The 26,742-nt window shown below is 37.4% G+C and overlaps 1 protein-coding gene across 1 annotated transcript in view; it reads left to right on the top strand.

The window, feature by feature from the left end:
- Positions 1-26,742, top strand: part of PDSS2 (decaprenyl diphosphate synthase subunit 2) — a 112,647-nt gene that overhangs the window by 59,301 nt on the left and 26,604 nt on the right. The window contains exon 3 of the mRNA XM_027895373.1: positions 13,295-13,493. Coding sequence (XP_027751174.1) covers positions 13,295-13,493 — 199 coding nt within the window. The remainder of the gene's footprint in view (positions 1-13,294; positions 13,494-26,742) is intronic.

Raw genomic sequence — 26,742 nt, 5'->3', positions numbered from 1 at the left:
TATTATCCTTTCCCTGCTGGCGATTCTGTCAACACACCTGGTGTAAGGGACAAGGTCTCTGAGAAGGCTGCTGTCTCCCTTTAGCTATTAGTCTCTTTCCTTGTACATGGCAGACAATATCCATCTGCTGCATACTTCTGCTTTGTGAAAAGCAAAAGCATTCCCATAATAAACCACTTTAATATATGGTATTAATGTCCCTATCCAGGTCTGAACATGGAAAGTTCAGAGAGGAGAGGAGAGCACCTGTGATAACCATACTTTTAATTGCTGAGTAGCAGAAATGCCATTACAGCTGTTCAGAATAGGGCAGGTTTCCTTGATAGTATATGAGGTATCTGTGGTTGTGCAAGCAGTATACGTTTTGATATTTTTTTCCCTCTCTATCTTGGATATTTATGGGTATTTCTGAATATACAGTATTTTCATATAAGCCTGATTAAAAAAAAATTTATATGTATATATATAAAAACTCCAACTCTATTTGGGACACTGTATTCCAGTGATTCACATTTAATTTTTAGTGCCTTTTTCCTGTGCCATTAAACATATAAACAATCTATTCCCTTAACAGGACTGCTCATTTATCAAGTGTTCATTCTTCACCGCTTAAAAAAGGTTACCTTCTTTGCTCTCACATAAAAAGATTCCTTGTATTTCAGGTGTCATTAGTACTAGAGATTTAATGTCAAGGTTACTGCACCTTATCTTTCAGCTACATTTAATACAATTACAGACAAACTCTTCAGAGATATTTCAGAGGAAAACTTGGAGTGATAAGTCAAGCTGGTGGTCTCAGCATAGCTGACAGTACACAGGAATGGGAATTTCTGTTATGTTGGATCAAAGTGTCTCCCATAGTCATTGCAAATAAAATGATAGCCATGCTTCAGAGTCTTGGAGGGGTGAGAAACAACTAATAAAAGGTAAGAGGAAGTATGGTCATAAAACTAATTGTTAGTAGTCTGTTTCTTCCTTTTACCTGCAAGTGAGAACTTTTATTTCCCTTCACATCCTTGCAGTTAGTTTTAATGCAAGTATTTAAATATTTTGGTTAAATAAAATGCAGAATAGTCAATCAGAACTATTTTTAAACCATGATGTGAAATTTTGTTATGGAATAGATGCATGAGATGTAGTTGGATGATACATGTTGTTGAGGGCCTATAGAGCAAATCTGGGTGATCCTGGATGGGTAAGCATCCTGAGTGGTGCCCACAAGCAGTCTGGCTGACACATGCTGCCATCATATGGGAAGGAATCTCAGGCATTTCTGAGGTTCAAAATATAACAAAATATGTGATTTTCTCCATCATCGTGTTCTTTTTGGTTTCTGCTTTGGTGATAGCAAAAGCATCCAATCCACAAGTTAATCCTTTAGTTTGTACCTCATCTTTTGAGGTTTCTGGTCAACATACCTTATTCAGTTCTGGGTTTTACTGTCTTTTCTTGGATGGTGTATCCTACTGTCACATTCTTTTTCCAAGGCTGTGCTACAGCAGCTGTTACCAAAGCTTTTTATCACCTCTTGTCTCTTTGACTCTTGTTTTGTAACCAAAAAGAGGATGTTTTATACTAGCTCCAGTGTAAACCTCTTCTTTTGACTTGCTCTTCTTCCTCCCTATCAGTTTCAAATGCCTTATTTTTACCTTTAGTTATTAAAACCATAGTATTGCTGTTTTAAGGAAACAGTGTTTGTTTTGTTGTTTCTAGACCAGTGCTAATTGTGCAGAGTGGGCTTGCTTGTGATCAGCTTTCTTGAGGCTGGTTATTCGTCTTACTTTTCGGATTAACATTACAGAATTTGAACTTACTCTGAACTGTCTGGAAACTTAGCTTGGAAATAACTATATAAAACTAATGCCTGGTATTTGCCATGTTCTTCTTAGGCCTTTGAATTAGCCTCGTGCCCTTTGGGTTAGATAATGAATCAGGGACTTGGGTTTGTTTCCAATCGCACAATATTTTCATATCTGCTGGTGTATGCTTGCAAAAGTGCCACCTTGTTGAGGTAAGTAGTTTTGTCACTAATGAAATGAACTGTAAAAAGGGCAGGTATAGGATGAACTTGGTGCACAATATTGTTGAAAGCTGTTTACTGTATTTCATTATCAGAGCACCTGTTCAGTTGTCATAGACTGGCATTGCCTGGAATTAGTGGAATTCTTTTTAATTTTGTAAACATTTTTCTAAGACCCTCTCAAATAAAACATGTTTTTTATCTTCAAAACAATTGCAAAACACAGTAGTATTTGTTGATTCGTTTAATTAGAAAATCTTCTAAGTGGATTACCAAACTGGAGATGTGCTGTTAACATTGGTCTGTGTTCTTTAGCTGCTTACTAAGCATTCACTGAGGATGCAGGAAGTCCAGGTTTGGCTTCCTCACGAATTTTGTGGGATACAAATTCCTAGTACTCTTCTGTCTGAATTTTCAGAAAAATCCTCTTCACACAGGGATATAGGACATCTAGGTCAGGAATGCCCAAGACTGTAATGTTGTTTCTCTCCCAGTAACTTTGTGAAGCAGGATCTGGAGTCCAGGTGTCCCACCTTTCTTTCCTAAAGTCTCCTGGAGACAGACCTTTTTCCCTCTTTTGCCATCTGGCTGAATGAATAATTCAACGTTTTGTGTAACGGCAGAATAACTCAGCAGGAGTGGCCGAGGAAGGAGGTGTAAGGATGCCCTGGCCTTGAGAGCCGTGTGGCTCCCTGATGCGAGACCCAGATTTCCAAGTGATGCACTGCATGCTTCAAAAGAGGAGCTTAGACTGAAAAGACGGCTCTCTGCAATCGTGCTGTCAGGTGGCACATCCAGTACTCAAGTTCTTCCTCTCTCTTACAGTTTTATGACTTCCAAATGCTGGCTGTCACTTGTAGTTTGGGGGACATTGGCATGTTTTTAAGGGATAAACTTGTCCTTGCTTGTGCTGACAAATTTTCACATTTGCCTGGTTACATCTTTTCACCCACATACCATCTATAAACACAAAAAGACAGGGAAACAAATGTCTCCAACAGTCATTTTCTAACTGGAAGTCAATTTATGCAGCTGGGTAGAAAGGTACTTTAAATCATCTTACAGGTGTTTTCTCAGAGATGGCACTCTAGTTGTTTGAGACAATTGTTTTTCTACCTACTGTGAAGAATTAGTTGCCTTTCAGACACTTAAATATTTCCATGCTGTTAAAGCAGCAGATTGAAAAGCAGATGAGAAAGTTTAAAGCCAAGGCTGAAAGTTCAGCTTCAACTTTTAGTTTTATGACTTTTGTCACTTTGTGTCACAACCTAATTGTTGTTTTCACTTTGAGCAAACTCAGTATTACTTAATTAATAACTCTATTAAAAATATCTGTCTTCCTTCATGGCAAATGACAGTTCTTTTTAGTATCCTGTGTTAGATAATAGTTGAGAGAATAATAGATTCAAGGGACCTTTGATCTACCATTACTGTAAAATAAAAATACAACTGAATTTTTTTTTCCCACTGACCATAATGGTTTTAACCTTGTATACTAATTGGAATGGGCTTGTGGGGGCAGAGTCTTAAATGAGATACAAATGAAGGAAAAATTGCTAATGCTGCCACTGTATATCTAATGAGCACTGTGTAATAAACCATAACCTCTTCAACATTTCTGTGGAAAATGGTGTGATTATTTTGGATGGCTGGCCCTTTGTGTATGGCTCATTACCATCTGGCATAATGTGTATTGATATAGCCTGTAATTGTCAACTCTTATTTGACATGCTGCCTTTAATAAATGTGACTTGCATGGCTAGAACCCCCTAATGGTTATATGGAAAACTGTAATTAAAGAAAATATGTATACTTAGGTAAAATATACACCCTTGTCGGGAGCCCCCGGTGGTCTAGGGGAAATGACACTGCACTGTCACTGCAGAGACCCGGGTTCGATTCCCGGTCGGGGCCCCTCCCCGGGCAGATGGAGCTCGCTAGCCCTGTAAGGCAATCCATCTACGTCCTGAGGACCTCGCTGCCACCGTCCAAGCGTGCTTGGCCCCGGCAGATGAACCTCAGGATTAAAGGGTGGGCTCAGTTCCGCGCACACTGTGTCTCACCTAAAAAATCCAATGCACAGGCTGGAAGGTGGAAAGACCTTCCCCGGTTCTTCGTTTGCGAAGAGACTGGCCATTACATACACCCTTGTATCCATAAAATAATTCTGTAGATGGTCTCTGTTTTTCTTTATGTCCTGTTCTTTGTGGGAATACTTGTATGTTTTCCCAGGTTAGTACTGCACCAAGTTACTTGCATTACCAATGTGGATACCTAAATATGTGAAGACGGACATGAATCTTGAATGTAGGTAATTTCCTCTTGCAGAACTTGCTGCAAGCAAGTGTTGAAATACGTATTTTATATGTGCTGTAAGATAGAATTAATATACCTGTGGTAACGGAAGGGTTCCCAGCGTGCTGTTTGCTTTGTATGCTCCTGTCCTGGGAATGAGGGGAAACTGTAATGGGCCAAATGGCTCTGGTTTTGATGTTTCTCCTGAAGAAAGTGACTGAAAGTATTTATACCTATTTAAAAGAAAATGGACTTCTGGCCTATAGTAAGTTTCAGATACAGGGACCAGCATTATCTGCTACCAAATCTAAGTCATCTGTTGTTTATTTTCTGAAAAGTTTCCTTTACTTGGCTTTATGATTCATTAATGCACAAATAATGGAGACATCATTCCAACAGTCAGAATGTTTGCACTACAAAACAAAGGATTACTCCAACTTTAATCAGCTTTAATGCTTGTGTAATGGGATATCCTCAGGTGTTACCTTCAGTTGTGCTATTGATGGAGAGTCCATCATTGCTCTTTGTAATAGAGTTTGGAAAGTGCCTTCACTTCATTCTCTTCTGGATTTGCTTATGTTTGGGCTACTGGATCTTAATTTATGTTTGCTTGATGATCAGCATATTCTCTTGAAATTTTCTGTTATGTAGGTACTTAGAGATTCCTTCAATGGCTGTGACCAAATCTACTGATTCAACATCACCCTTCTTGCATTAAATAGCTTTGGTTTCTCACTTTGTTTTCTTTGCTTTGACTGTTAGTATGACTATTCTCAACTTTCTTCTCCTTTCCCAAATTCTTCCTGAACAAAGTTTCCAAAGTAATAATTTTTACTGGTATCGGAAACTCAAGGTTGACTGAAACTTTAGTTTTGCTAGTATTCTGCCCTTAAATCATCAGTGGATCCTACTGGTCTATTTGAATACAGTCACATTTTGTATCTTAATTAATTATCTGGGATAGTCTGTTCCTTCACCCTCACTCCACCATTTTCCAAACTTTGGGTGGTTTCTTCTTGAAATAGCTCCTTGTCCTGTATGTATATGGTCTATTTTGAGATATTTTGATTGATCTTTTTTTGCATTGTATATTTTTACTTGAGTAAAGCTTATTGAACCAGTTCAGTTGACTCTGTATTGAGGATGATTCATTCTCTTTGCTCTTTATCAGCTGTGTCATTCCTTTTCTGTTGCCTTCTCTCCTGGGTGCAAGTTCTCTGGACCTACTAACTGTAAAATCCACTTCTGCTGTTCATGAGCATTACTCACTGCTGGACTAAGAGATATAAACACCTGCTTGTGTAAATATGTTGCTTAAAAATATAGCAGGTTTTCTAAAATCCCTTGCTTTTATGTGGTTATGTTTCTGCCTAACTTTTCTTCCTTGACTAGTTTCTCTGGTTTGTATTTGTTGCTATCAGTTTTCCAGTTTGTCTAAGCTAGATAGGGAAGGAATTGTAGCTGGTTTGGCTTTGTCTAAGCCACAACCTTTTAGCTTTTTGTTTTGTTTGTAATCAGATTAGTCTTTTTAACAGAGGATTTTTGGTTTTTTTGGTCATATAGCAAAATATGAAAAAAAAAACACTTTTGAGTAGTTCCCCATTTTTCTGTTTAATTTATCTGACTGATTCACGTTGTTTTATCAATGAAAATATTGCTCATGTGTAATATTATATGCTTGTCTCTATTATCTGTCATATTTCTAAAGAATGGTTTTTTTCCTGGTTTGGATTATACTGTTTTCATGTAACAAACATATTGAGCTCATGTTCACTTGTACCTATATTCTTAGTTCTGATATGAACTCCTTGTAGCAAATTGAACTTTTGACGTAGAGAATTCAAGTTTAACGCAGCATTTCTTGAGCAAGCAAAATTCCTTGTTTTTACTTGATGTAACATTTGATATGGTCTACATTGCTGTTAATGTAGTCTGTAGCAGATACCAACTGGAATTTCAGCTTGCCTTTTATTAAAAGTTTAAATCTTGATAATTGCATTTGACAGCTTGATTTTTGAAATATGAATCTTCCCATAGGGATAACCAGTGATTTTAAAATGGGATTATGATATATGATTTTATAAATTGGACAATATGCTTATAAATTAGTAGCTCTAAATTTTATGATTTATTTTTGGCATCAGTGTTTAAGTAATCCAAGAAATTTTTTTCCAGATAACCTAACTAATCAAACCAAAGGAAAAAAAAAAAAGATTATTCACATGAATATGTAAAAAAAAAAAATATTACATTAAGTTAGCCAACCCTCCTTTAAAATATAAAAAAGCCATAAAACCTAAACTGTAAAGCCACTTTTTTTTAACAAAACTTATGTAAGTACTGGCTCACATCTATAATCTCTTTCTTCTCTAGCAATGTAGGAAAGGTCTCTAAGAAAAGGAAAAATAATAGATATCTCCCTTTTTAACACTTCTAGTGCTTATGAAATCTGTAATAACTGAAATAAGATACAAAGCTATTTAAGTTTCTCATATCCTGGTCAGTGGGGATTAAAAAATGTACCTAAGCCTGCCACCACATCTCAAGTCTGAGCAATGCAAGTTTCTTTTAATGCCTGTTCCATGCAGAAAGGACTTTATTAGCAAGAAGGATGCAAAGGGCAAACACAATAAGATTTGTCTTTACAGTGAGTGTATCTGGATTCTTACCTTGTCAGCCCAGCCCGCCTGCTCCTCATCTGTTTACACACCTGCATTGTCATTGGTTTCTGGATCTTAAAGTGGCTAGATACTTCCTACTAAGCAGGTTTCCTCTTTATATTCCCTTCTTTATTGGTCCAAGTCTACATGCCTGCCTCTGGAAAGCATCGGTTTGACTTAGTGATTCTGGTGGTATTATTCTTCTGGCTTTTCTGATTAACACTTTTTCTTTTTAAACTGAACCTGAGATAGTGAGTCTTACCAGGTCTTTGTCTAGATTCTCTCACCTGGTTTCCATAATTGATGCTTTTGCTTCCTGGCTGGGAATATTTTTCTTTTAGCCTATGCAATTTGGAAAGGGAATTGCTGTGATGATGCCACCCAGCCCGAGAAAATTTTGCTGTAGGTTGTTGTGGCACTAGTTGGAAACTGATACAGGTTGATTAACAGAAGGGTTTTTGCAGGTCTTGACTTCACTGATTGTTCTTCGGTAGACCTAACAGTGAAGTCAAGACCAGCAATAACCTGTCTTCCTAATTCCTGCATTTAAGAAAGGAACAGGGCGCTGACCTCAAGGGCTCTTCTCCCTCTGCTGCCAACCACCCACAACGCTTAGGAAAACTGGCTTTCCAGTCCAAGTGAATGTCTACCCAGTAAAAATCAGAAAATATTTTCAAAACTTGTCATGGGCTGAGAGAAGATCTTACGAAGACAAATTATGGTGAAAAGAGCCTGAGCAATAATCAGTGGTGCATGAGGTTCAGAATGAAAATATAAGATCTTTCCAAAACCAAAGAAGGAAAGCTCGCAAAGGAGTATTGGTAAAAGTTTTACTTCAAAAACTAAGTGATGCTTGGAAGAGAAGGAGATGAAAGAGGTAAGATATGTAGCCAGTTTAAAAACAAACTGGTTATTAGGAATGCAATTAATCAACATACTCAACAAATTTCATAGAACCGATGTCTTTCAACTTCATTTATCCGTCAGGTGAAAAACACCTCTAACAGTAGCTTAGTGACCAAGATAGAAGAAAACACAGAAGTCTTGGTCTCTGACCTTGTTAAGGGATAACAGTGGGTAGATGTTTTCTGCTGGATAACAGATATATTAGTCATGGTAATGCAGGGAATATTTGGTGCTCTGCTTAAGTCTGCTGCTTTAACCTGAAGATTTTTCCTGTTAGTGAAACCACAGCAGCTGCCCCATATGTTGACTGCCTAAACACTCCCCCCCACACACCTTTAACTTCTTATAGAAGAGACCATATGCAAAAGATGAGAATAAGACTTTCCATCACCATGATGCTATTTGTTACTCACTGTAAATTGTTCCTCTAATTGTGGTTTAGTAACCATGGCATTGACTTCGACAGGTGAATGGGAAAAGGAATTGTAAAAGTCACGGCCCTTTCTTGCTGTGTAACTAGGTGGGCTGTCTTGGTGCAGCACCAGATAGTATCCAGAACATACAGCATTAAATTGAATGCAGCGTGTACACCTTCTTGTCTTTATAGAATTTTTCTTTATGTTCATTTTTCACAAAACCGGTAAAATTGGATACAAAGTTCTGCCCAAATACATTGTCAGTACCTGAGATTATTACTTTATTTCTTTAGTTAATGTTTTTTTCATATGTAATTTCCACTAAAGGACTTTTTTTTTCAAATTCATAGGTGTGTATATATAGATTATTATAGTTGTCACTGAAATGGAATGGATGCTGGTAGTTTTAATTTTTTAAAAAATCCCGAATGTAAGGCTTTTCATCCGAATTAATCCTTTGTGTATTGAAGGGAAACTATTGAATTGACAATCACAAAGAAAACGTTCAAATCTTGGGTGTGTACTGATGATGAGTCCTTAAAGAATTTTTGATCTATCAGTTCCATTATCTTTGTTCATTGCAGTTACTTCAGAAATTTTTGAGTGTGTTTTTTAGTGGCTAATTTAAGTCTTTGGCCCATTTCTGTGAAATATTCTGCCTAGTAATAACATTTTTAATTATTAAATGCTTCTTTGTGTAACCTGTCATCCTTTGAGAGGCCCAGTGTAGTCCTGACAGTTGGCTGATAATGAAAGGTAGACTGACTAAAGTTTTCTTGCTGTTACTGAGAACTTGAATTTCTATCACAAATATTGCAGAGGAGTATTTAAGCTGAAGTTCTCTTTTGTTTACAGCAGTACAAATGCACTGTTTAATATTTCTGTTTTATCATATCTTTTACAAAATGCTATTATTTCTTTTTAGAGTAGGACCTGAAATTAGGAACTGAAGTAATTTATAAGAACTCTTCAAGAGATCATACTGGTTAGTGTTTCATAGCTGCAGGTCTTTAAAAGTAACACAAACAACAAGGAACCTGTTCAGGATGCCAGGAAGAAATGCTGCAAAATTAATTTTTGGGAAATTTACAATCAAAACCTACTTTGTTGCCACAGAATTGTATTTCAATATTTTGCCTTTATCATATCATAAATTTTGTAGACTTTGACTTTTGTGTTGAATTCTGCATGAGATGTTTATCATTGAAGACCATTACAGAGATACTGTTATGAGGCAGACTCCAAGGCCCTACATATTGGAAATTTTAATCCAGAACACAATTCCAAAATGCCTTTGTTATTTTTTTTTTTTGAGATAGAAGTATATCTACAAAGTTTCTTCATTAGTCCTTTATTTTTCTCTGTCAGTGTGGCGCCTGTATGAGTGTGGGGTTTCTACAAAACCTGTATTTCTTACTTTGGTGTCACAGTAGCAGGTTGTTGCAGCTACTGTGTTAGTTCAGGTGGGCTGATATAAAAGATTTCTTCAAGTCTACTCAGAAGTTTATCAAAGTTCACCAAAACATACTTAAATGTCAGTGATCTGTGTGCTTTCATTGTGGAGTGGGAGCAAAGAGAGGGAATAGAAATTGCACCTGTTTTATTCGTTGCAGGATCCAATTGTCCATATAATTTAATTTTTGTTTTTCTAGTGTTTTCCTGCAAGCTGGTGTTTCACAGTCCTAGAGTCAATATAGCTCTAACCCATCTTGCTGAAGAGTTTTTTCATTACTTGTGGAGTTAGTTTTTCCGTTGTCTTTCCGGAATGACATTTACAGCTTGAGGAGCCCATAATCTAAGGGATACTTTACAGCAAGCATTTAACAGAGCTTTAGATTATGTTCACTAGTACTGAAAGTGCAGGAACAAGAAGTCAAAAGCACGTGTTAAACCAGGATAGCCAGTGAGACTGTGACCCATCAAAATTTCTTAGTAAGGTCCCAGAGGTACTGTCATAGCATCTGTACCATTTTCTTTGGAACAACCATTTCGTCGTGTAATTTTGCATGTGGGTTGATTTTTGAAAGGGAGAAAGGAAAGAAGGTTATGGCATGTGTAGGGCTCAAAATAGTATCATCTCTTGAAACTTGATGCCTGGAAGTGGAGTCTCTGGGGCGTTTGGTGGTGGTTTGCAGGGACTTCTTGCTTCAGAGGTGAAAGGCATGGAAGTGTGTTAGCATTTGGTGAAAAGGTTTTCCTGATTCTTAACCTGCTTCCAGGAACTTCCTGCTTTAGGAACTTTGTGTTTTTGAAAATGTTGACTATTTTGTCAGTTCTGCTTTGCTATGTAGATAATTCTTGTGGCAGCCACTTCTTGTTCTGTGAACGTGGGCTCTGGAGTGGGAACAGGATGGAAGCAGTCAGAGTTTGCAATCTCATCGCCCTGTTTCTAAGTCCAGCATTGCATAAACATTTTTTTTTAATTTATTTTGAGATTGGCTGCTTTCAAATACGAAATTATTTAGTCACTGAATTGTACTCCAGATCGAGAAAGCTGTATAGAGTATTGCTTTAGCCATTCAGTAGCAACTTTGTAATAGCAGCGTTCATTTGTTCGATACTGGCCTTTACAAAGTGTTGTCAAGGATCCCCCTGTATCCGTACCAGCACCATGGACTTCTTATTCTGCCTGGGTGTTACGGAGATTATCACAAAAAGCATTCAGAAATACATTGCCTGGGATTTCTGCAATAGCTTTGGTTCTTGTGTTTTTAGTTTGCTAGGGAGAGAGAGTGGAAGAGCAGTGCATAAGACCAGAATTAGACACAGATTATCTGCCTAATATGGTTCTTGTTAGCACAAATAATATGACTACCGTTTGGAGAACGAATTATACAAAAAGAAATGAAAACATCCAGATCCTGAGCATTTGGAAAGCGTGACACTGATGTATTTGTGTAACCTTTTCATGAAGAGCGATGCTGAAGTCAAAGAGGGGATTTTTATTTCCTTCATTAAAAGCTTATTAAACGAAGAAATAGGACAGTCGTTGTTTTGCTTCAGTAGTTGGGGGTCACAGAGGCAGGCCTGCTCTCCTCAGGATATTAATGCCTGCTTTCAGCTGGGGGAAATGAGCCGTCGCTTGAGTTAGCTGCAGCTTTATGTGCTCGTCACTAGGGATCCCCATATGTCCTGGGATCTACAGCAGTCGGAAATGGCAGAGCTCGGCAGCAGGGAGCAGAGGGCTCTCATTGCTATTCGTAACAGGTAGCTCGGCTCAATCTGCCCAGAGCAAGTCTGTTTAATGTTGATCAGCTGTCCATCTGATAAACCGAATTGATATGGACATATCCTCCAAGGGCTGCCCCGACAATGACAGCGGGAGCATCGGGATGTCTTGTTAGTCTTTTTCTTGGAGCTTGAAATTTTATTAACCCTTTGTTAGAGCCGAGGCGAGCGTGATTACAATACTGCAGCTGGGTTGTGTGAGTTTCTCTCTCACTGCTTTGAAAAGCAGCATCAACCTTCAGTTTTATTGTCTACATGGAAAATGGCTAGCTGTTTGGTTTTTGGATTGTTTTTCTCTCCGTGGAGCCAAAATTTGTGAATTATACAGGCAGCTTCGAAAACAGCTTAGTTTTTTTTGTGCGTGACAAAATACACCAGGAACCTCTATTTATCCTCTCCCCCAAGCTCATCTGCCTCTTGCATGCCTTCCCAGGCCGTGTGACTCTCCTGGCTAATTGGCACAGATCGCTGGCCTGAAACAGTTGCTGCTGGGGCTCTTCAGAGGTCACATATATTTGGGGCAGAAGGTTACCTTAGATGAATACGATGTGAGGCAGTTGCAACACATCTGCACTGTCCAGAGGAAGCAGAATCCATTTACTCAGTACTATGTTAGTACTGAGGCAGAATCTTAACCTGAGCATGTATCAGCAGGTATATGCGTATGTGAAGGTTGGGAGCAGTTTGGTTACTCAGTGAATCAGCGCTAGGCCACTTTTGAATAAGCACAGGAAGCATAACATGCCTTTGTTCAACGTTGTAATTATTTGGAACTGCCTTTAGTCATCTGTTTAGCTGAGGGCACGGATTGTGTTTTTGCTCGTATGTGAAGTCTCCGTGGCATAAAGGGAGCTGCTTGAGTCAGAAAAGATGTGAATATGCTGCAGATTTCATAAGGATGGAGTCCTGTGTGTATCTAGGTTTGCTGTGTTAAAAGGGTGCTCCAGTGCATGGCTCTGTTTCCCCCCTCTCCTTGTCCCTGCTCAGTTATGTCTGTTCAACACCTCGTTGTAGTTCTGAGCTAAGGTCACATCTCTGGGCTCCTTGGAGTGACAGTCACTAACCGTCTGGGGCTACAGGGTTGGACTGTGGGAGGAGAGGGCTGTGCTAATAACTCTTTTCATGCCTTTTCCAAAAAACCAAAATAGAGGGCAAGCTTCTATGGAATAACCTCTGTGGAAAGTGTCTCACAGGGATTTGCTGGGCAGTTGCTTTAGCTGCTTTTGACTGAAACAACCAGTGAAAAATCATTAGGACACAGTTCGAAAGCATTCAACTGTTTTTCTTCTGCATGCACCCTTCCCCCTTGGTTGTATTGAACTGCAAGGTATCCTGTTATTAATTAAATGCTAATTTGAGCAGTCATTGACTGCAGCATTCTTAAGGTGTTCATATTGGCTTGCTTGCAACTCCCCTGCTGATACGTCCTTTGTTCCTTCCCATCAGTACTTTCTGCTTGGCATTTTCGTCATGTCAGTGTCCCTCAAGCTTCTAGTAGACAAAACCAAAAAAAGAAAGCACTTTGAGGACTATATTGATTAGTTTGCTTTATTTTGTGAAAGAATTCAAACAAAGGGTAGCTGCTTACCTGGAAATACTTAGTTCTCTATGCATAACACCTTCCAGTTGTGGCTTCTAGCAGTACATAGAAGAGCTACACAATAATTCATAAAGTATCTGTTTAGTTCATGTGGTTGGTTGTCTATTTTCATTAAGAATCTCTATTTGTAGCATCAAAAATAATTGTCCTTTTTGTTTCTTTCTTTCAGTCAAAGAAGTCTGGCTGAGATTACAGAACTGATCCACACTGCTTTTCTGGTGCATCGTGGCATAGTAAACATTGGTGAGCTCAAGTCCTGCGACGGCCCGCTGAAGGATATGCAGTTTGGAAATAAAATGGCTGTTTTGAGTGGAGATTTTCTCCTAGCAAGTGCTTGCACGAGCCTTGCGCAGTTGCAGAACACGAAGGTAAAAAGAAAAAGATTTTACTACCAGAGCGAGTAACTAACTCTAAGTGAATCTTTTGAAAGAGAGGCCCTTTTAAAAAATCAGCAGTTATGTATGTGTATATGGAGCATCATTTAAAAATCCACATACTTACAGTATAGGTGTAGATGGGTTGACAGGCTGCTGTGAACATGTTTACCACATTCCTATAGAATTACTGTGGTGAGATCTTTAGTATACATTCTGAAGCACTGTAGAAATGGGTGAGTGGTTACTTTGGTGAATTGAAGATATATGCAGTGGCATCTTCATGACATGTCAGGCTACACCACCACTGGCAAACTGCCAGGTTAAGACATATTTAGTCTGTTATTTTCTTTTACCTTGTACTTTGTGAAAGGTTTGCTATCTTAGAGAATTCTTGGGGGGAAAGGCTTTGCTGCTTTGTCTCATGTGACTTTTTGCTCTTAATAAAATTACTTTGTTAGGTATTTGGATGTCCCTGAACATTGGACTGCCTTATTACTGTATATGTACTGGCTTCTAAAGGACAGCTGCAATCCAGTTGCTCATACAAACTTTTGTTTGAAACTTTACAGAGAGATGTTTTTAATGAGAAACAAATGGTATATATGTATTGTCTTAAAAAGTGAGACTGATGGAGACATTAAGAGATCATCTCTCTAGTCAGTTCTTCTTTTCACCAGGTATGATCAGCCACACCAAACCATTCTTGGCATGCATTTGTCTAGCTTGTTCTTAAAACCTCCTGTGGTGGAGAGAATCCTGGGCACCCCTGTGCCAGTCTAGTGTAACAGCTAACATGTATGGCAGAAGAGCTTCGTGTGCCATCCCAGTGGAAACAGGAATCAGTACTTCTTTGCAGAGGTACTTTTTATACATTTGAAGACTGCTGCCATATCATAATGTGAAATAGATGTTTGTCCTGTAAAATTGTCAATAATCAGCATAGTTGTAATCGTGATTTTCAGGAGACTATTTTTTGTAGATTCTTATGCTAAGTCTCCTCATGGTGGTAGTTGAGTATTTCTGCACTCCTCTGATCACGAGTGTGACAGTTTCTCTGAGAAATGGTGTCATTTTCTAGCACAGAGCTGAGATTCAAGAGAGGAGAGAGAAAATTAGATGTCAATCTACTGGAATAGTGGGTTAAGCCATTATGGTGACAACTGGTAGTAACTACTAAAAAAAAATAAATAGTGCATACCATAACCAAAACGGGGTGCAGTTGATTTTACTAATTATTATTGATTTGTATAAATTCATTTTTTTTTAGTACTTTGTAGGATTGTCAAGACAGACCAAAGGATTTAACCCTACATCAATTTTTTATTTCAATGTAAGAGGAAACTTTTATAAAACATGGCACCTATTACTTTGCATTTAGTACATCAGTGAGTATTGCAGCAGGAATGTATTATCCCTGAAGACTTGCCAGGAAGCAAGCCTACAGTGAAATGAAGCACAAGAAATAATTTTTTTTTTTAAAAAGCAGTCATTATACTGCATGTTGGAAAATTCTGCCAAAACATTTTAGCACTTTTTTTTTCATTTTTCTGACATCTAAATACTTTCGTAGCTTCTACATACGATAAGTGGGATGCCATTATGGAAACTGATTGACTTAGTAAATGATTCTTTTTCATGCGTCTAACCCTACTAGCAAAGTTAGAAAAATTGAAGTACAAGCTATAGAAATCTCTTGACAGGTGCAATGATTTAAACATACTGTATTTATTCTTTTGTAAATGATGAATTTTCAAATCTGGCATCTGTTTTTTAGCAGTGTGAAATAACTGTGACTTTTTTCCTTCATAATGTTTTGTGTTCTGTGATGTAAAAGGTAAAAATCACAGAACTGCTTCTTTTGCTGGCATTTAGCAAATTGGCTAATGAAGTGAGCAGCATTGTATCGTATATGGTAGTGACCATTCTATAGACCAGAATTTAAATTAAAACGGGTTTTAACGTTAACTGAACTCACTGTTACCTAGATAATTTTATTGTGCTGTTAAACTCGTCTGAGCTTGTGTAAGATGCATTTATCTCCATGCTTCTCTCGGGGCTGACAATTAGACGTGAAATTCTGTAGTCGTAATGAAATGCAGAGCTATTTTATAATTGCCAAGGGTAAAATTAGCAAAGTCAATTATTTTCCCTTAGGCTTTTCCCTGTAGATATTAAAAGGCTGCAAGGTAATTGCCTTAGGTAACACTTTGATTTTTAAATAACATTAAATATAGGAATTGTTGTTGTTAATTCGTAGTAATTTTCCTCTTCTTGCTACTGTTGTGGAATATAACTCTAATGATATTAACAAGAATCAAGGCTCAGGGTTTGTGATTTGGGGGGGGTTATTTTAAACTAGTGCTCATACCTCTCATGTGTTTGCTAAAGTTATGCAAAAAAAAAGATTTGGGGTGGTCTTTTGGGCTTTATGGTTTTTAATCTCTGAGGTACAAGGACTTCAGATTTCTGGAAATGTCAGTTAGGAAGCCTCCTGTAAGATAAATTCTGCAGTAGTGCTATTACAAAATCATCTCAAAACTTGTTTTTTTTTGATACATAGCAATTCAGAAGAAAGCATTCTCATTTTCTACTTTGTAAAGTTATGATACATTAATTATGAATACAAAGTTGGTGTCCGCTGAGGCTTAAAGTATTGACAGGCAGATGCATCCTGCGTGCTATACTTTTGTAATCATGGCAGAGTTCTACTTTTATTCAGATAATAAAAACCTTTGAAAATTAACAGTAATTTCTTCAAAAACCTTTACAGCTACAAAGCATTAGACTGATCAGGTCACATGTATTTAAAATTCTTATGTACATTCATGATAACTTTTTTATCACCTTATATAGACTAACATTTGAATGGTGGCTCTTCTTGGCCAGTGGATTGTCATGATAAATTATGTTAATGAAAATTATGTGGATAAAACCTTACTTCAGAACTGCATCCTGTACTAGATTGGATATTGCTAATCCGTGGATTTTAGAACAGAATTGAGCCTAGAGATGAATCGAGTTGGGATCTTTTAGTAGTTGGTATATCAGCAGTGTAAGGGGGAGCCTTTGAAAAGGAAAGGCTTGTTTGTGTTTTGCTACTTAACTAACAGTGCCTTGATGCGTGGTAGTGTGATTATTTGTTGAACTGGGGTGTGTTTATCTGGGATGACAAGGTTATTTTGTACGCCTTCTCATTTTGAATTTGCAGTGTTCTGATACTAGGATCGTGATATTTGTGAAAGTCATTGTAAACACGTGGGCATGGGAGTGACAGAAAAGTAAATTATGTTTGCCTAACAAAATAGGGTACCTCCTAGCTATCTTGTGGGATATGTGAACATAAGCAGTTTGAAATAAATGTGGGAATAAATTATTAAGAAGTGTAAAATGATATGTCTAACGGTGGGTTCTTTGTTGCCATCTGAAGGTAATATATCTTAACATTTGTTATCTTGCTTTGCCTAGACAAGAATATGGGGATGAAGCTGCAAAGAAAATTTTTTTTTGAATCAAAGTCCTTTGACTCCTTTGCTTTTTGGTAGCAAAAAGCGTTAGTTTTTTTCTTTGATTTCTGCTTGAGTAACCTTCACTTCTTATATTATTTTCAGACGCAAATATAACAAAAGTAACAAATATTAATTGGCATTTTTGTCACCTGTCAACCAAATGTGCAATAGGGGCATTTTACTACAGTGATGTGTGCATTATTATCAAATAATGTGTACATATTATCAAATAATGTGCTTTTTCAGGGTTTATAACAGATATATTGGAAGAAACCTGTTGCAGCATTAAAGCTGGTGCTTCCTAGCACACCTGAATCATCAGTTGTTTAATGAAACTGTGAAGAGGATGCTTAGAAGATGTAATTATGACCAGTTTTGATGCTTTCTCACTCTAAGGACCGTGATGCGTAGGTTTCAGAAGGCTGAAATAATGCCTTTTAGTGCAGTGCCTTGCAAATGATAAAAAAATCTGTAAATGCATTACTTTCAACTCAAGAAACTAATAAGAAGGCATCCCTTTGTATTTAAAGAAAGAAAACCCACATACCAGCCAAACAACCAAAATAAAACTATCCAAACCCAGTATATGCAAAACAAAAAATAAAACCCCCATAAAGAAGAAAAAGCCTAGCCCAAAGAACATGAAATATGTATAGTGCTAGTGTTCTCCATAGTTCTAACTGAAATCTTAAGAATTGACTATTTTTCCCACCATAATTCAGTGAGGTCTGGTTGAAATAATTAAATTCTTCATGGAAACCCTTCAAAATCTGCAGCCTGAAGGCTTAGAATTGAATTTAAGAACCTTGTCTGCCAATGCAGAGCTCTGACAGAACACCACATTATAGAGCGTAGGTTTATTAAGTATTATTTGTTTATAAATAAACAGTACCACAGATGTAGTACTTATATAGTTGATGCATATCCTTATGTTTAGTTCATGCATTCCTAAAGGCATAAATGTGTTGTTTACAAAATAAGCCTTTTGTTTGCATAAACATCAATAAGCTATTAATTTAAGTCTTCTTGTATCTTCCTATTGCAACAATCTAAATCTACGTTGAACTTCATATAAGAACTGCTTATCTTGAACTATGGCTACAACCTTCAAATTTTTTTTATAGAAAACATAATGAAGAGCTTTTCTGAAGTACTTTATCATGTCTGTCTTACTGTACCTTCCTCTGAGGCACTGCTTGATGATGATGTATTGGACAAGATAGGGAGTAGGATAGTATCTATGATGAGTATTTTTATTTTAATTCAGTATTTTAGAGTGTCACGGGGGCATGTCTTAAAACCAGACATTACTGAAAAATGCAGATAAGTTTCAACAACTCTGAACTAATTTATGGAAAGTACGCTTAAGAAACACTGCTTTGTCTGGATACTGAGGGAGAAGAAAAGCAAGGAAGAAATCATATGTTTTTGAGCCTTTAACCGAATATGAAATGACATAAGGCAACATGATTGAATCATTACAGATCAAAGCTCTACTTTGGGCAACCCGAAGTAAACAGTTACATATCTTAAAATATTGAGATACATACTGAAAACTGTCATACAACTTAGCATAGATTTCACTGCAGAATGTAAACACACTTTCAGTACAGACAAATATATAGTTGATTCATAATTATATATGAATCATAATGAAGAAAAGTGTTATTTGTTTTAATTATTACTTTTAGACTGCACCAAAATTTACTAATGTGCATACACTTCTGAGAGGTAACTTTAGTTTTAGCTTACTATAAAATAAAACTGAAAGAGACTGTAATTGAAACAAACCTAATGTCCATCTAATGGATATGTATTGGTTTTTTTGCACAGTGTTCTCAAACATTTTTAATAAGAAGATTTCTTCTCTGAAGTTTTATTGAAAGTCATGTGAAGTTCCTTTGGTAGCAAAAAAAAAAAAAGAAAGAGGCACTTTTTTATGATAGTTGATAAAAGTATTTAAGCATTAGGGGAAAAAAACCTTGTATGTTAGAGATAAAAGGTTAAAATCTTTTGGACTCAATGCTCCAGATTTTTCCCACAGTACTGCTGTAAAACCTTTGTCTAACATTTCTGCTGTCATTAGAAGCAGCAGTTTTTTGATGATGATAAAATTCTAAAATGATGCCAGTGAATCTGACATCGTCTCTTTTGATGCTTGTGTCAGTGGAACAGTTTCTTAGCAAGTGCATCTTCTGCCATTGTTTGCAAGACGTAAATTTATAGCCCCTAAAATAACACCTGAGCAAATTCAGTGTTCTGAATATTTTACAACGTTTTTTCTATTTCACTTTTGCTATGTATAAGTGGTAATATAATTAAATATTTAGAAAATTTCATTACCTTAATGGCTGTCGTTACATATTTGAAAAGTAATCTTTTAGAAAAGTTAAATTAGAGGATTAGGTGACACAGCTTATTAACTTATTAATTTAATTGAAATTCTAAAAATTATACTTAATCTGTAATTGTGATAATATGTTCGAAACAGTCTCCATTTAGATCTATGAGAGTTCTGTTGCAGTGCAATGAGTGTCAGTTTTGAGATTAAAACTGCTTAACTTTGAATTAATTCCTAATCGCTACATTCCTCAAATAGATTTATCCTTTACCTTAGTGGCCTGTTGTACCTGTACTGATTTTTAAAGCTAATGCTTATGTTAAGCTTTCCCAAAGTTAGACTCCACTGGGGTTAGTATAGGTCTGTATTGAAAAAGTATATTTTTCTGTGATCCTTGGCCATGGCACTGCTGGAAAATTTTCTTTAGGTTTCAGTCTGTTTTCTGTCCTTCCGCTTCTGCATGAAAAATTAGTTTTTGAAAAGAAGAGTGATTTCTGCCACTTCCCTTGTGGACATGTATGACTTAAAAACAGGGCCTTGTAGCAGAATGACTGCTGCAGAACATGGAAGGACTGAAACTGAGACTGATAGCAGAATACATAATCACGGGTATCACTGAATCATCGAGTCTAGATTAAAGTCTTTACCAAAAGTATACCGTGAGAATATTTTTCAAACGATCAAGGCGTGGTGCTATAGAAAACAGAATTGTGAGTGTTTGAGGTTCTGTCTCAATGTCATGTTGACTGAGAAAGTAAATGTCTCAGGAAAAAGTTTTCCACTGAGTTTGGAGGTTTTTTCAGTAGCTTACTTGAGATTTTTATACTGTTTGCACAAAGTCCACTTAATGATCTTGGCTTTGAATTCTCTCAGTAACGATTTACTCAATTTGTATCTGAATCTGCCTTCCTCATCGTAGCAGACAGGTATTTCTGCTTCCCTGTTCTGCCCAACAGACCAAAATCAGTGTTACTGCTTGAGTTCTTGAACCAAACACCCATCATTATTTCAGGTAAATATTGTCTTCCTCAGAGAAAAACTGCACTGCTGCTTCTAACATGTAGTTAAGTAGTTCTTTTTCTGAGAGAACTATGGTTTGCCTCATTGAGGTTAACAGAATGGTCTGGAAAATACTAATATGCTCTCTGTGCATGAAAAAGAGAGGGCCTTTCAGAGCTGACTGAGTATCATTGAAGAAGAAAATGAAAACTAATTTAAAGAAACTGAAGAAAGGCTGATTTTGATGAAAGTCAAAAGTAATTCAACATCTAAAGATAAACACTAAACCTGGAAATATATTCTGGGTAGTTGGAGTCCATCCCTCTTATATTTGCTCCCTTAGTGTATGACACTAAATTGTCAGTTGTCTAGTGGTGAAGATAAATATCTTAGAAGTCAAAATATTTGCAGGCTTTGAGATAAATAGGTGCATATTATGGATGTGTATGTATATGTGTATACATATATACATCAATTTAATTGAATGTTAAGGCCAAATTGTGGAAGAAAGGGGGTTTTTGTGGGGTTTTTGTTGTTATATTGGGTTTGTGGTTTTTTGGGCTTTTTTAGGGGGACCCCCCTCAATTTTCAGAGAAATTACCTTGTTTGAAACAAACAGTAAAAAGTGTCCGTATTTAATATTTGTTTAACTGTTAACAAGGGGCTGTATCCAAGATCACTGACAGAATATATAACAAATGGATATTCAAAAGAAAACAAAATTTATTCTAAGAAATTGAACAAATGAAAACTTTTGGGTATGTGGTGTTTTATTCTGTGTGAGGTGCATACTGTGAGAAAGGACTCTCGAGAGCCAGCAGTTCTGCTGCTTTGTTCACCACTTACTTAGAATAGGTATTGGCGCTGCCTGGGTTTCTTAAACAAAGATGTTTATGGCAGCTTTTCCTTTCACAGCCACGAATAATCGTCATGGGGGAATTCATTGCTAAACAGCTTTCACCCCTACACAAATTATAAAATGAAAATTAGTTTTCATAAAGCAGGTACATGAAATGAGTACCAGTGAAATTTCTTCACTAAAAGGGTTATGAAGCATTTGAAGTGGCTGCAGATGGAAGTGGTGGAGTCACTATCCATGAAGGTATTTAAAAGACATGTAAATGTTGACACTTAAGGCCATGGTTTAGTGATGGACTTGACAGCACTAGGTTTAGTTTGGACTTGATGATCATGAAGGTCTTTTCTAACCTAAATGATTCTTTGATTCTAAGGTGATATCTTCCAGGAGTGATATTTGCAATGTCAACTTCATTCTCTTTACAGCTGAAGGAGTGGAAGATTGAAAGTTCAGTTTTCTTGGCTTTATCTGAAGTCTGTTTCTCAAACATAGTAAGATTCCTATTGAGAGTGCATAGTAGAATAAAAAACAATCAGATCTCTCTCGGGTAAAATACTGTCTCAATATTATTTCTAACAGCCTTTTTCTGTGTGTGTGAGGACTTAACACATACTAACATCCATCTTTGAATGGTTGGGGTCTTAGGACACACTTGGTTCTAGAGGTGGACTTCGACAAGGCATTTAATATATACAGTTTTACAGAAGGACTGGAGGTCACTGTGATTATATAGTCAGCTGTCCACCTGGACTTCAACAGAGAATACAGTTTTAAAAAGCGAAAATGTATTTTATTTTCAGTTGCAGTTCAAAGCTGTTATCAGTAGTGATAAGAATCTAAGATTAGTTTGGATGGCCTTTCTTAGTTTCCCAGGAACGTAACCATTTATCATAGGGAAATCTGTTCCCAGTACAATCAGTAATCTTAACCCTTCTGTACAAGGGTATTTGGCACCAGCTTTGTAGCCTTGATTTTATTATTTCAAAGATGAGACAAGTTGTTGTTATTATTATTATTATTATTTTTGGTGCTGCAGATGTGAGTGTGTAAAATCGTCTGTGTTCCTCCTCCAGTGGTGCTGGTTGTCACAGAATGATTGAGGTTGTCAGGGACCTTTGGAGATCATCTAATCCAAACCTCCTACTCAAGCAGGGTCAGCTAGAGCGGTTTGGCCAGGGCTATGTCCAGATGACTTTTAAATATTTCTGAAGATGGAGACTTTGGAACACCTTTGGGCAACCTGATCCATTGTTTGATGCCTTCACAGTAAACGGTTTTCATGTGTCCATATGTAATTCCATGTTTTGATTTGTGCCCACTGCCTTATCCTGTCAGTGGGCACTACTGAGAAGAATTGGGCTCCCTCTTCTGCATTCCTTCCCATCAGGTATTGTAGTGGGTTTCTGTGACTGGGTTTTGGTAGCAGGGGGGCTACAGGGGTGGCTTCTGCTAGAAGCTTCCCCTGTCCTGTGGAGCCAATGCCAGCCAGCTCCAGGACTGACTTCCTGCTGCTGGCCAAGGCCAAGACAATTAGGAGTAATGGTAATGCCTCTGTAATAACATATTTAAGAACAGAAGGTTGTTGTGCAGAAGAAATGCCAGCCAGGGAAGAGCAGAGTGAGAACATGGGAACAACAAAGCAGACACCAAGGTCAGTGCAGAAGGAGTGGCAGGAGGTGCTCCAGGTACCGGATCTGAGGCCCTGAAGCCCGTGGTGCAGCCCATGGTGGGGCAGCTGTGCCCCTGCAGCCCATGGGGGACCTTTGGGGTGCAGAGACCCCCCTGCAGCCCATGGAGGAGCCCGTGCTGGAGCAGGTGGATATCTGAAGGAGGCTGTGACCCAGTGGGAGGCCCAAGATGGAGTGGGGTCCTGCCAGAGACCTGCAGAATGTGGAGAGGGAAGCCCACCCTGGAGCAGGTTTTTCCCAGGTAGGACTTGTGGTCCCTGTGGGGGACCCAAGCTGGTACAGATCATTCGTGGAGGACTGCACCCCATGGAGGAAGTTTGGGAAGAACTGCTGCCCAAGGGATGGACTCACGCCAGAAAGGTCCATCAAGGACTGTCTCCCATGGGAGGGACCCCACAGGAGCAGGAGAAAGACTCCTCTCTCTGAGCAGCAGCAGAAACAACTGACTGTAATCCCCATTCCCTGTCCCCCTGCACTGCTGGGGGGGGAGGAGGGAGAACATGGAAGGAAGGATGGGGGAAAGGTGTTTTTTTTAAAGACTGTTTTATTTCTCACTCTTTGGCTGTTATCCTGTTAGTAATAAATTTAAGTACTAACTCCACTTTGGGTGTGTTTTGCCCATGAAGGTGATCAGTAAGTGAGCTCTCCCAGCTGTTATCTCAACGCATGAATCCTTAGCTGTTTTTTTTTTTTCTTTCCTCTGTCCAGTTGCAGAGGGAGAGTGAGAGAGTAGCTTTAGTAGGTATCTGGCATCCAGCCAGGGTCAACCAACTACAGGTGTTTATACACATTGTACTGTACGAGAGGTTAAAACAGGTGTATCTTGTAAATAGGGTGATAGATTATATATCTTCCCCTGTCTTTTCACTGCTGTAAAGCTTGTCTTTGAAATCAACATTCCCATTCTAAGATTTTTAATAAAAGTGCCTTTACATCTGGAGTGGTTTCAGTATAATAATATATTATAATGCATAAAATTTTAGCAGAAATGCAGATAAGTTAATTGTATTTTTAAACAAAATGCTGATATATTTGACTTGTTGACTGGTAGAAATATTGAGTCTTTGGATGCACTGTAATTGGTTGTTAATATTAGTGTTCTGAAATTCAACAGCATTTCGTCTGAAGTCTAGAATCTGATTGCTGCTACCCTTGTTGTTGATTTGTTAACTTAACAAACATCTGCAGCTTCATTTAGTTGATTCCATCTGTCAGATGCTAAGTGATATTACTTCTGATTCACATTTTTTCAGATAAAGACTGTGCAAAATAGTTAATGCTGCTTGCAGGTATAATTTGTGTTATTCAGTTTAATCCTCAGTTCATTTGCGAACATATCTTGATTTGATGGTTGTCTGCAACTGTGTGAGTGGGAATAGTGTTTTATAGCCATCCTCCTGTGTATCACTTATTGATGAGGAGGGTTTTGTATCTACAGAACCCCGTAGTCACATTACCTTCTTGTTTGCTGTTTTATATAAAGGGAAGATGTAATGAAATTACCCCGTCCAAAAGCGTCAAGCTGAAGAAATCACACATTTCTCTAACCTGGGTCACTCAGCAATGGTTGTTGACTACTTTAGTGCAAGGATCTGCTGCACTGAATCTGCAAAGATATTAATAAACTGTGTAAGGTATCATGTGGAAGTAGACAAGGAAAAAGTATTTTGACTGCTGATTATGTTGGCTTCAAGGAAAATGACTGAATTATGCACTAAAAGTTTTTATACTAATGAAACCCACTTCTGTAGATAGTGCTGCATCAGCACAAAAAGGGTGACTTAACACCAGTGAAAATCCCTAAAGCAGACTGAACTTAAGGTAGATATTTGCACTGACAGTATTAGCAATCTTGAAATTGACTGATGCTGATTATTTTGAAGCATTATTTTTGTGTCTAGGAAGTACCTTTTTAAAAAGTGATGAGTTTAAGTGATGCATTTACACTGAGCATGGTATTTTGTTGCTAATTCATCATTAACAGAAGAAAAACATAAATGTGTTTTTTTAGACCACTTAAAACATGCTAGAAAGCAAATCATTGTAAGGAGTCCTTTCTGTGTGTTTCAACTAAGAGAGGGCCAGCTTCAAAAAATAGTAAAGCTCAAGATGATTTCAAATAGTAAATTCAATAGGATTCAATAAACATTAGATTAAAAAAAACCAAAACATCCCATAGGCTGGCACACTTAGTCATACCCTTGTATCGCTAATGATGTTTGAGATTACCATGAAAGAAAATTAAATTCCACTGTTCTTGGAACTCCTTACAGTTTTTGCTTCCCCACTTTTTAATTTTTTTTTTTTTTTAGGTATTCCTGATTAATTGAAATCCAGTTTCAGCTGTTTGCTGAGTTTTGTCTTTAGCTTGCTATTGTTACAATGTTTCTGTGTCAAATGCGGGAGAATATTTAATTTTAAGAGCTTACTGTGTAATTTTTGAGAGTGGAAATATTTCTCAAATTAGTGCTTGTTTGGGGAAGGAAGTGAAATGCAAGTTGTAGGAATTTTTTTCTGTGTATTTAATGTTTCCTGACTATTTAATTTTCTTCTTTACTTATATGGGGAAGTCTTGCTACATTTTCAAGTCTACACATCAGCAGCAAGTATTAGGGTCTGTCATAGCAGATGTGTGAGGAAAGGATATAGTTTCAACAGAAGGATGGGAAGAATTACTTGTGGTCCTTCTTGGAAGGAATTTGGCAAAGCTAAGGAAGTTTGTCAAATAGAAATCATGAGGGATGAAGAACAAAGATATACCCATTGCTGTGTTCTTCCTAGTGCTGTTTCCTGTCTTCCTGCAAGAGCTTCATCCTTTCCATGATGTTCCCCTTGAAAATATCCAGTAGAGTCTGGAGAGACACTATATTACTACCCTGAAATAGAGTGGTCTGTGTAATAAATTCTACTTCAGCTGATGAATTTAAAATAAATTGACCATTCTTTGAATGGAACTCAAATTCATTCCTTTTTTTTTAAAACTAGAAAGAAAACCAGAAAAAGATACATATGCAGTGTTACGCTGCAGTAAACTTTAAATGAAAATATTTTAAAGACAAGGGAACAAAGTGCTTTAGTTACTACATTGATGGCATCAATGTCATCCTTTCATCCAGTTTATTTGAAAATCCCATGAAGGATGAGTGGGGCCCAGAATCCATTCTTTTTACTGTGCTTGATGGAATCTGAATCTTACCTGTTAGCTTCAAAGAAAGTATTCTACCAAAATGTCTTATATTCTGTGATTTCCCTGCAGTCTTTCTAGCATAAAGTTTCCCTTTAATTTAAATATGCCTCTTTTTTTATAGATAGAGTTTGATAACTGCAGGCATGAACTGGGATGCTGTGCCTGCAACACTGAACATATGGCCCTGTTCTGTGTCATCATGTATGATGAATTCTGAACTCTGAATTATGTTATAGAGAGGTCCTCAGTACACTACATGAAATTCTGATTTCTGGAAAAGGAGGGAGGTGTGTGGTTGGTTCAATGTCCTGAGTAATTTTCTGAACAGCTAAGTGAACTACCTTCATTTTGATTTATTTCTTCAATTAATATTTAGACATTTTGAGCTTGAGAAAGTAGACTTGAAGTAAATTTAAAGAGCCTTGAAGGGCTAAAGCTGTGCATTTTTGACAAATAAGTTAATACCCCAGAAAAGGGTAAATTAAGTTTCACCAAATTTCTGATCTTTAAACCTACAGAACTCTTCTGGCACTGAAACATAGCACAGTCTTTTGGGTATTTCATATTTGAATGAATTGGAGAGGTCAGAGCCTGTGTTCTACCTTGCTATGGAATGAGCAATCAAGTGGTTGTATCCAGAATTTACATCATGTTATACAC

Source organism: Empidonax traillii, unplaced genomic scaffold, assembly GCF_003031625.1.
Source record: "Empidonax traillii isolate 1590-97213 ecotype Southwest subspecies unplaced genomic scaffold, ASM303162v1 scaffold16:size2589160, whole genome shotgun sequence".
Lineage (NCBI taxonomy): Eukaryota > Metazoa > Chordata > Aves > Passeriformes > Tyrannidae > Empidonax > Empidonax traillii.
This window is presented reverse-complemented; position numbering and strand designations above follow the sequence as displayed.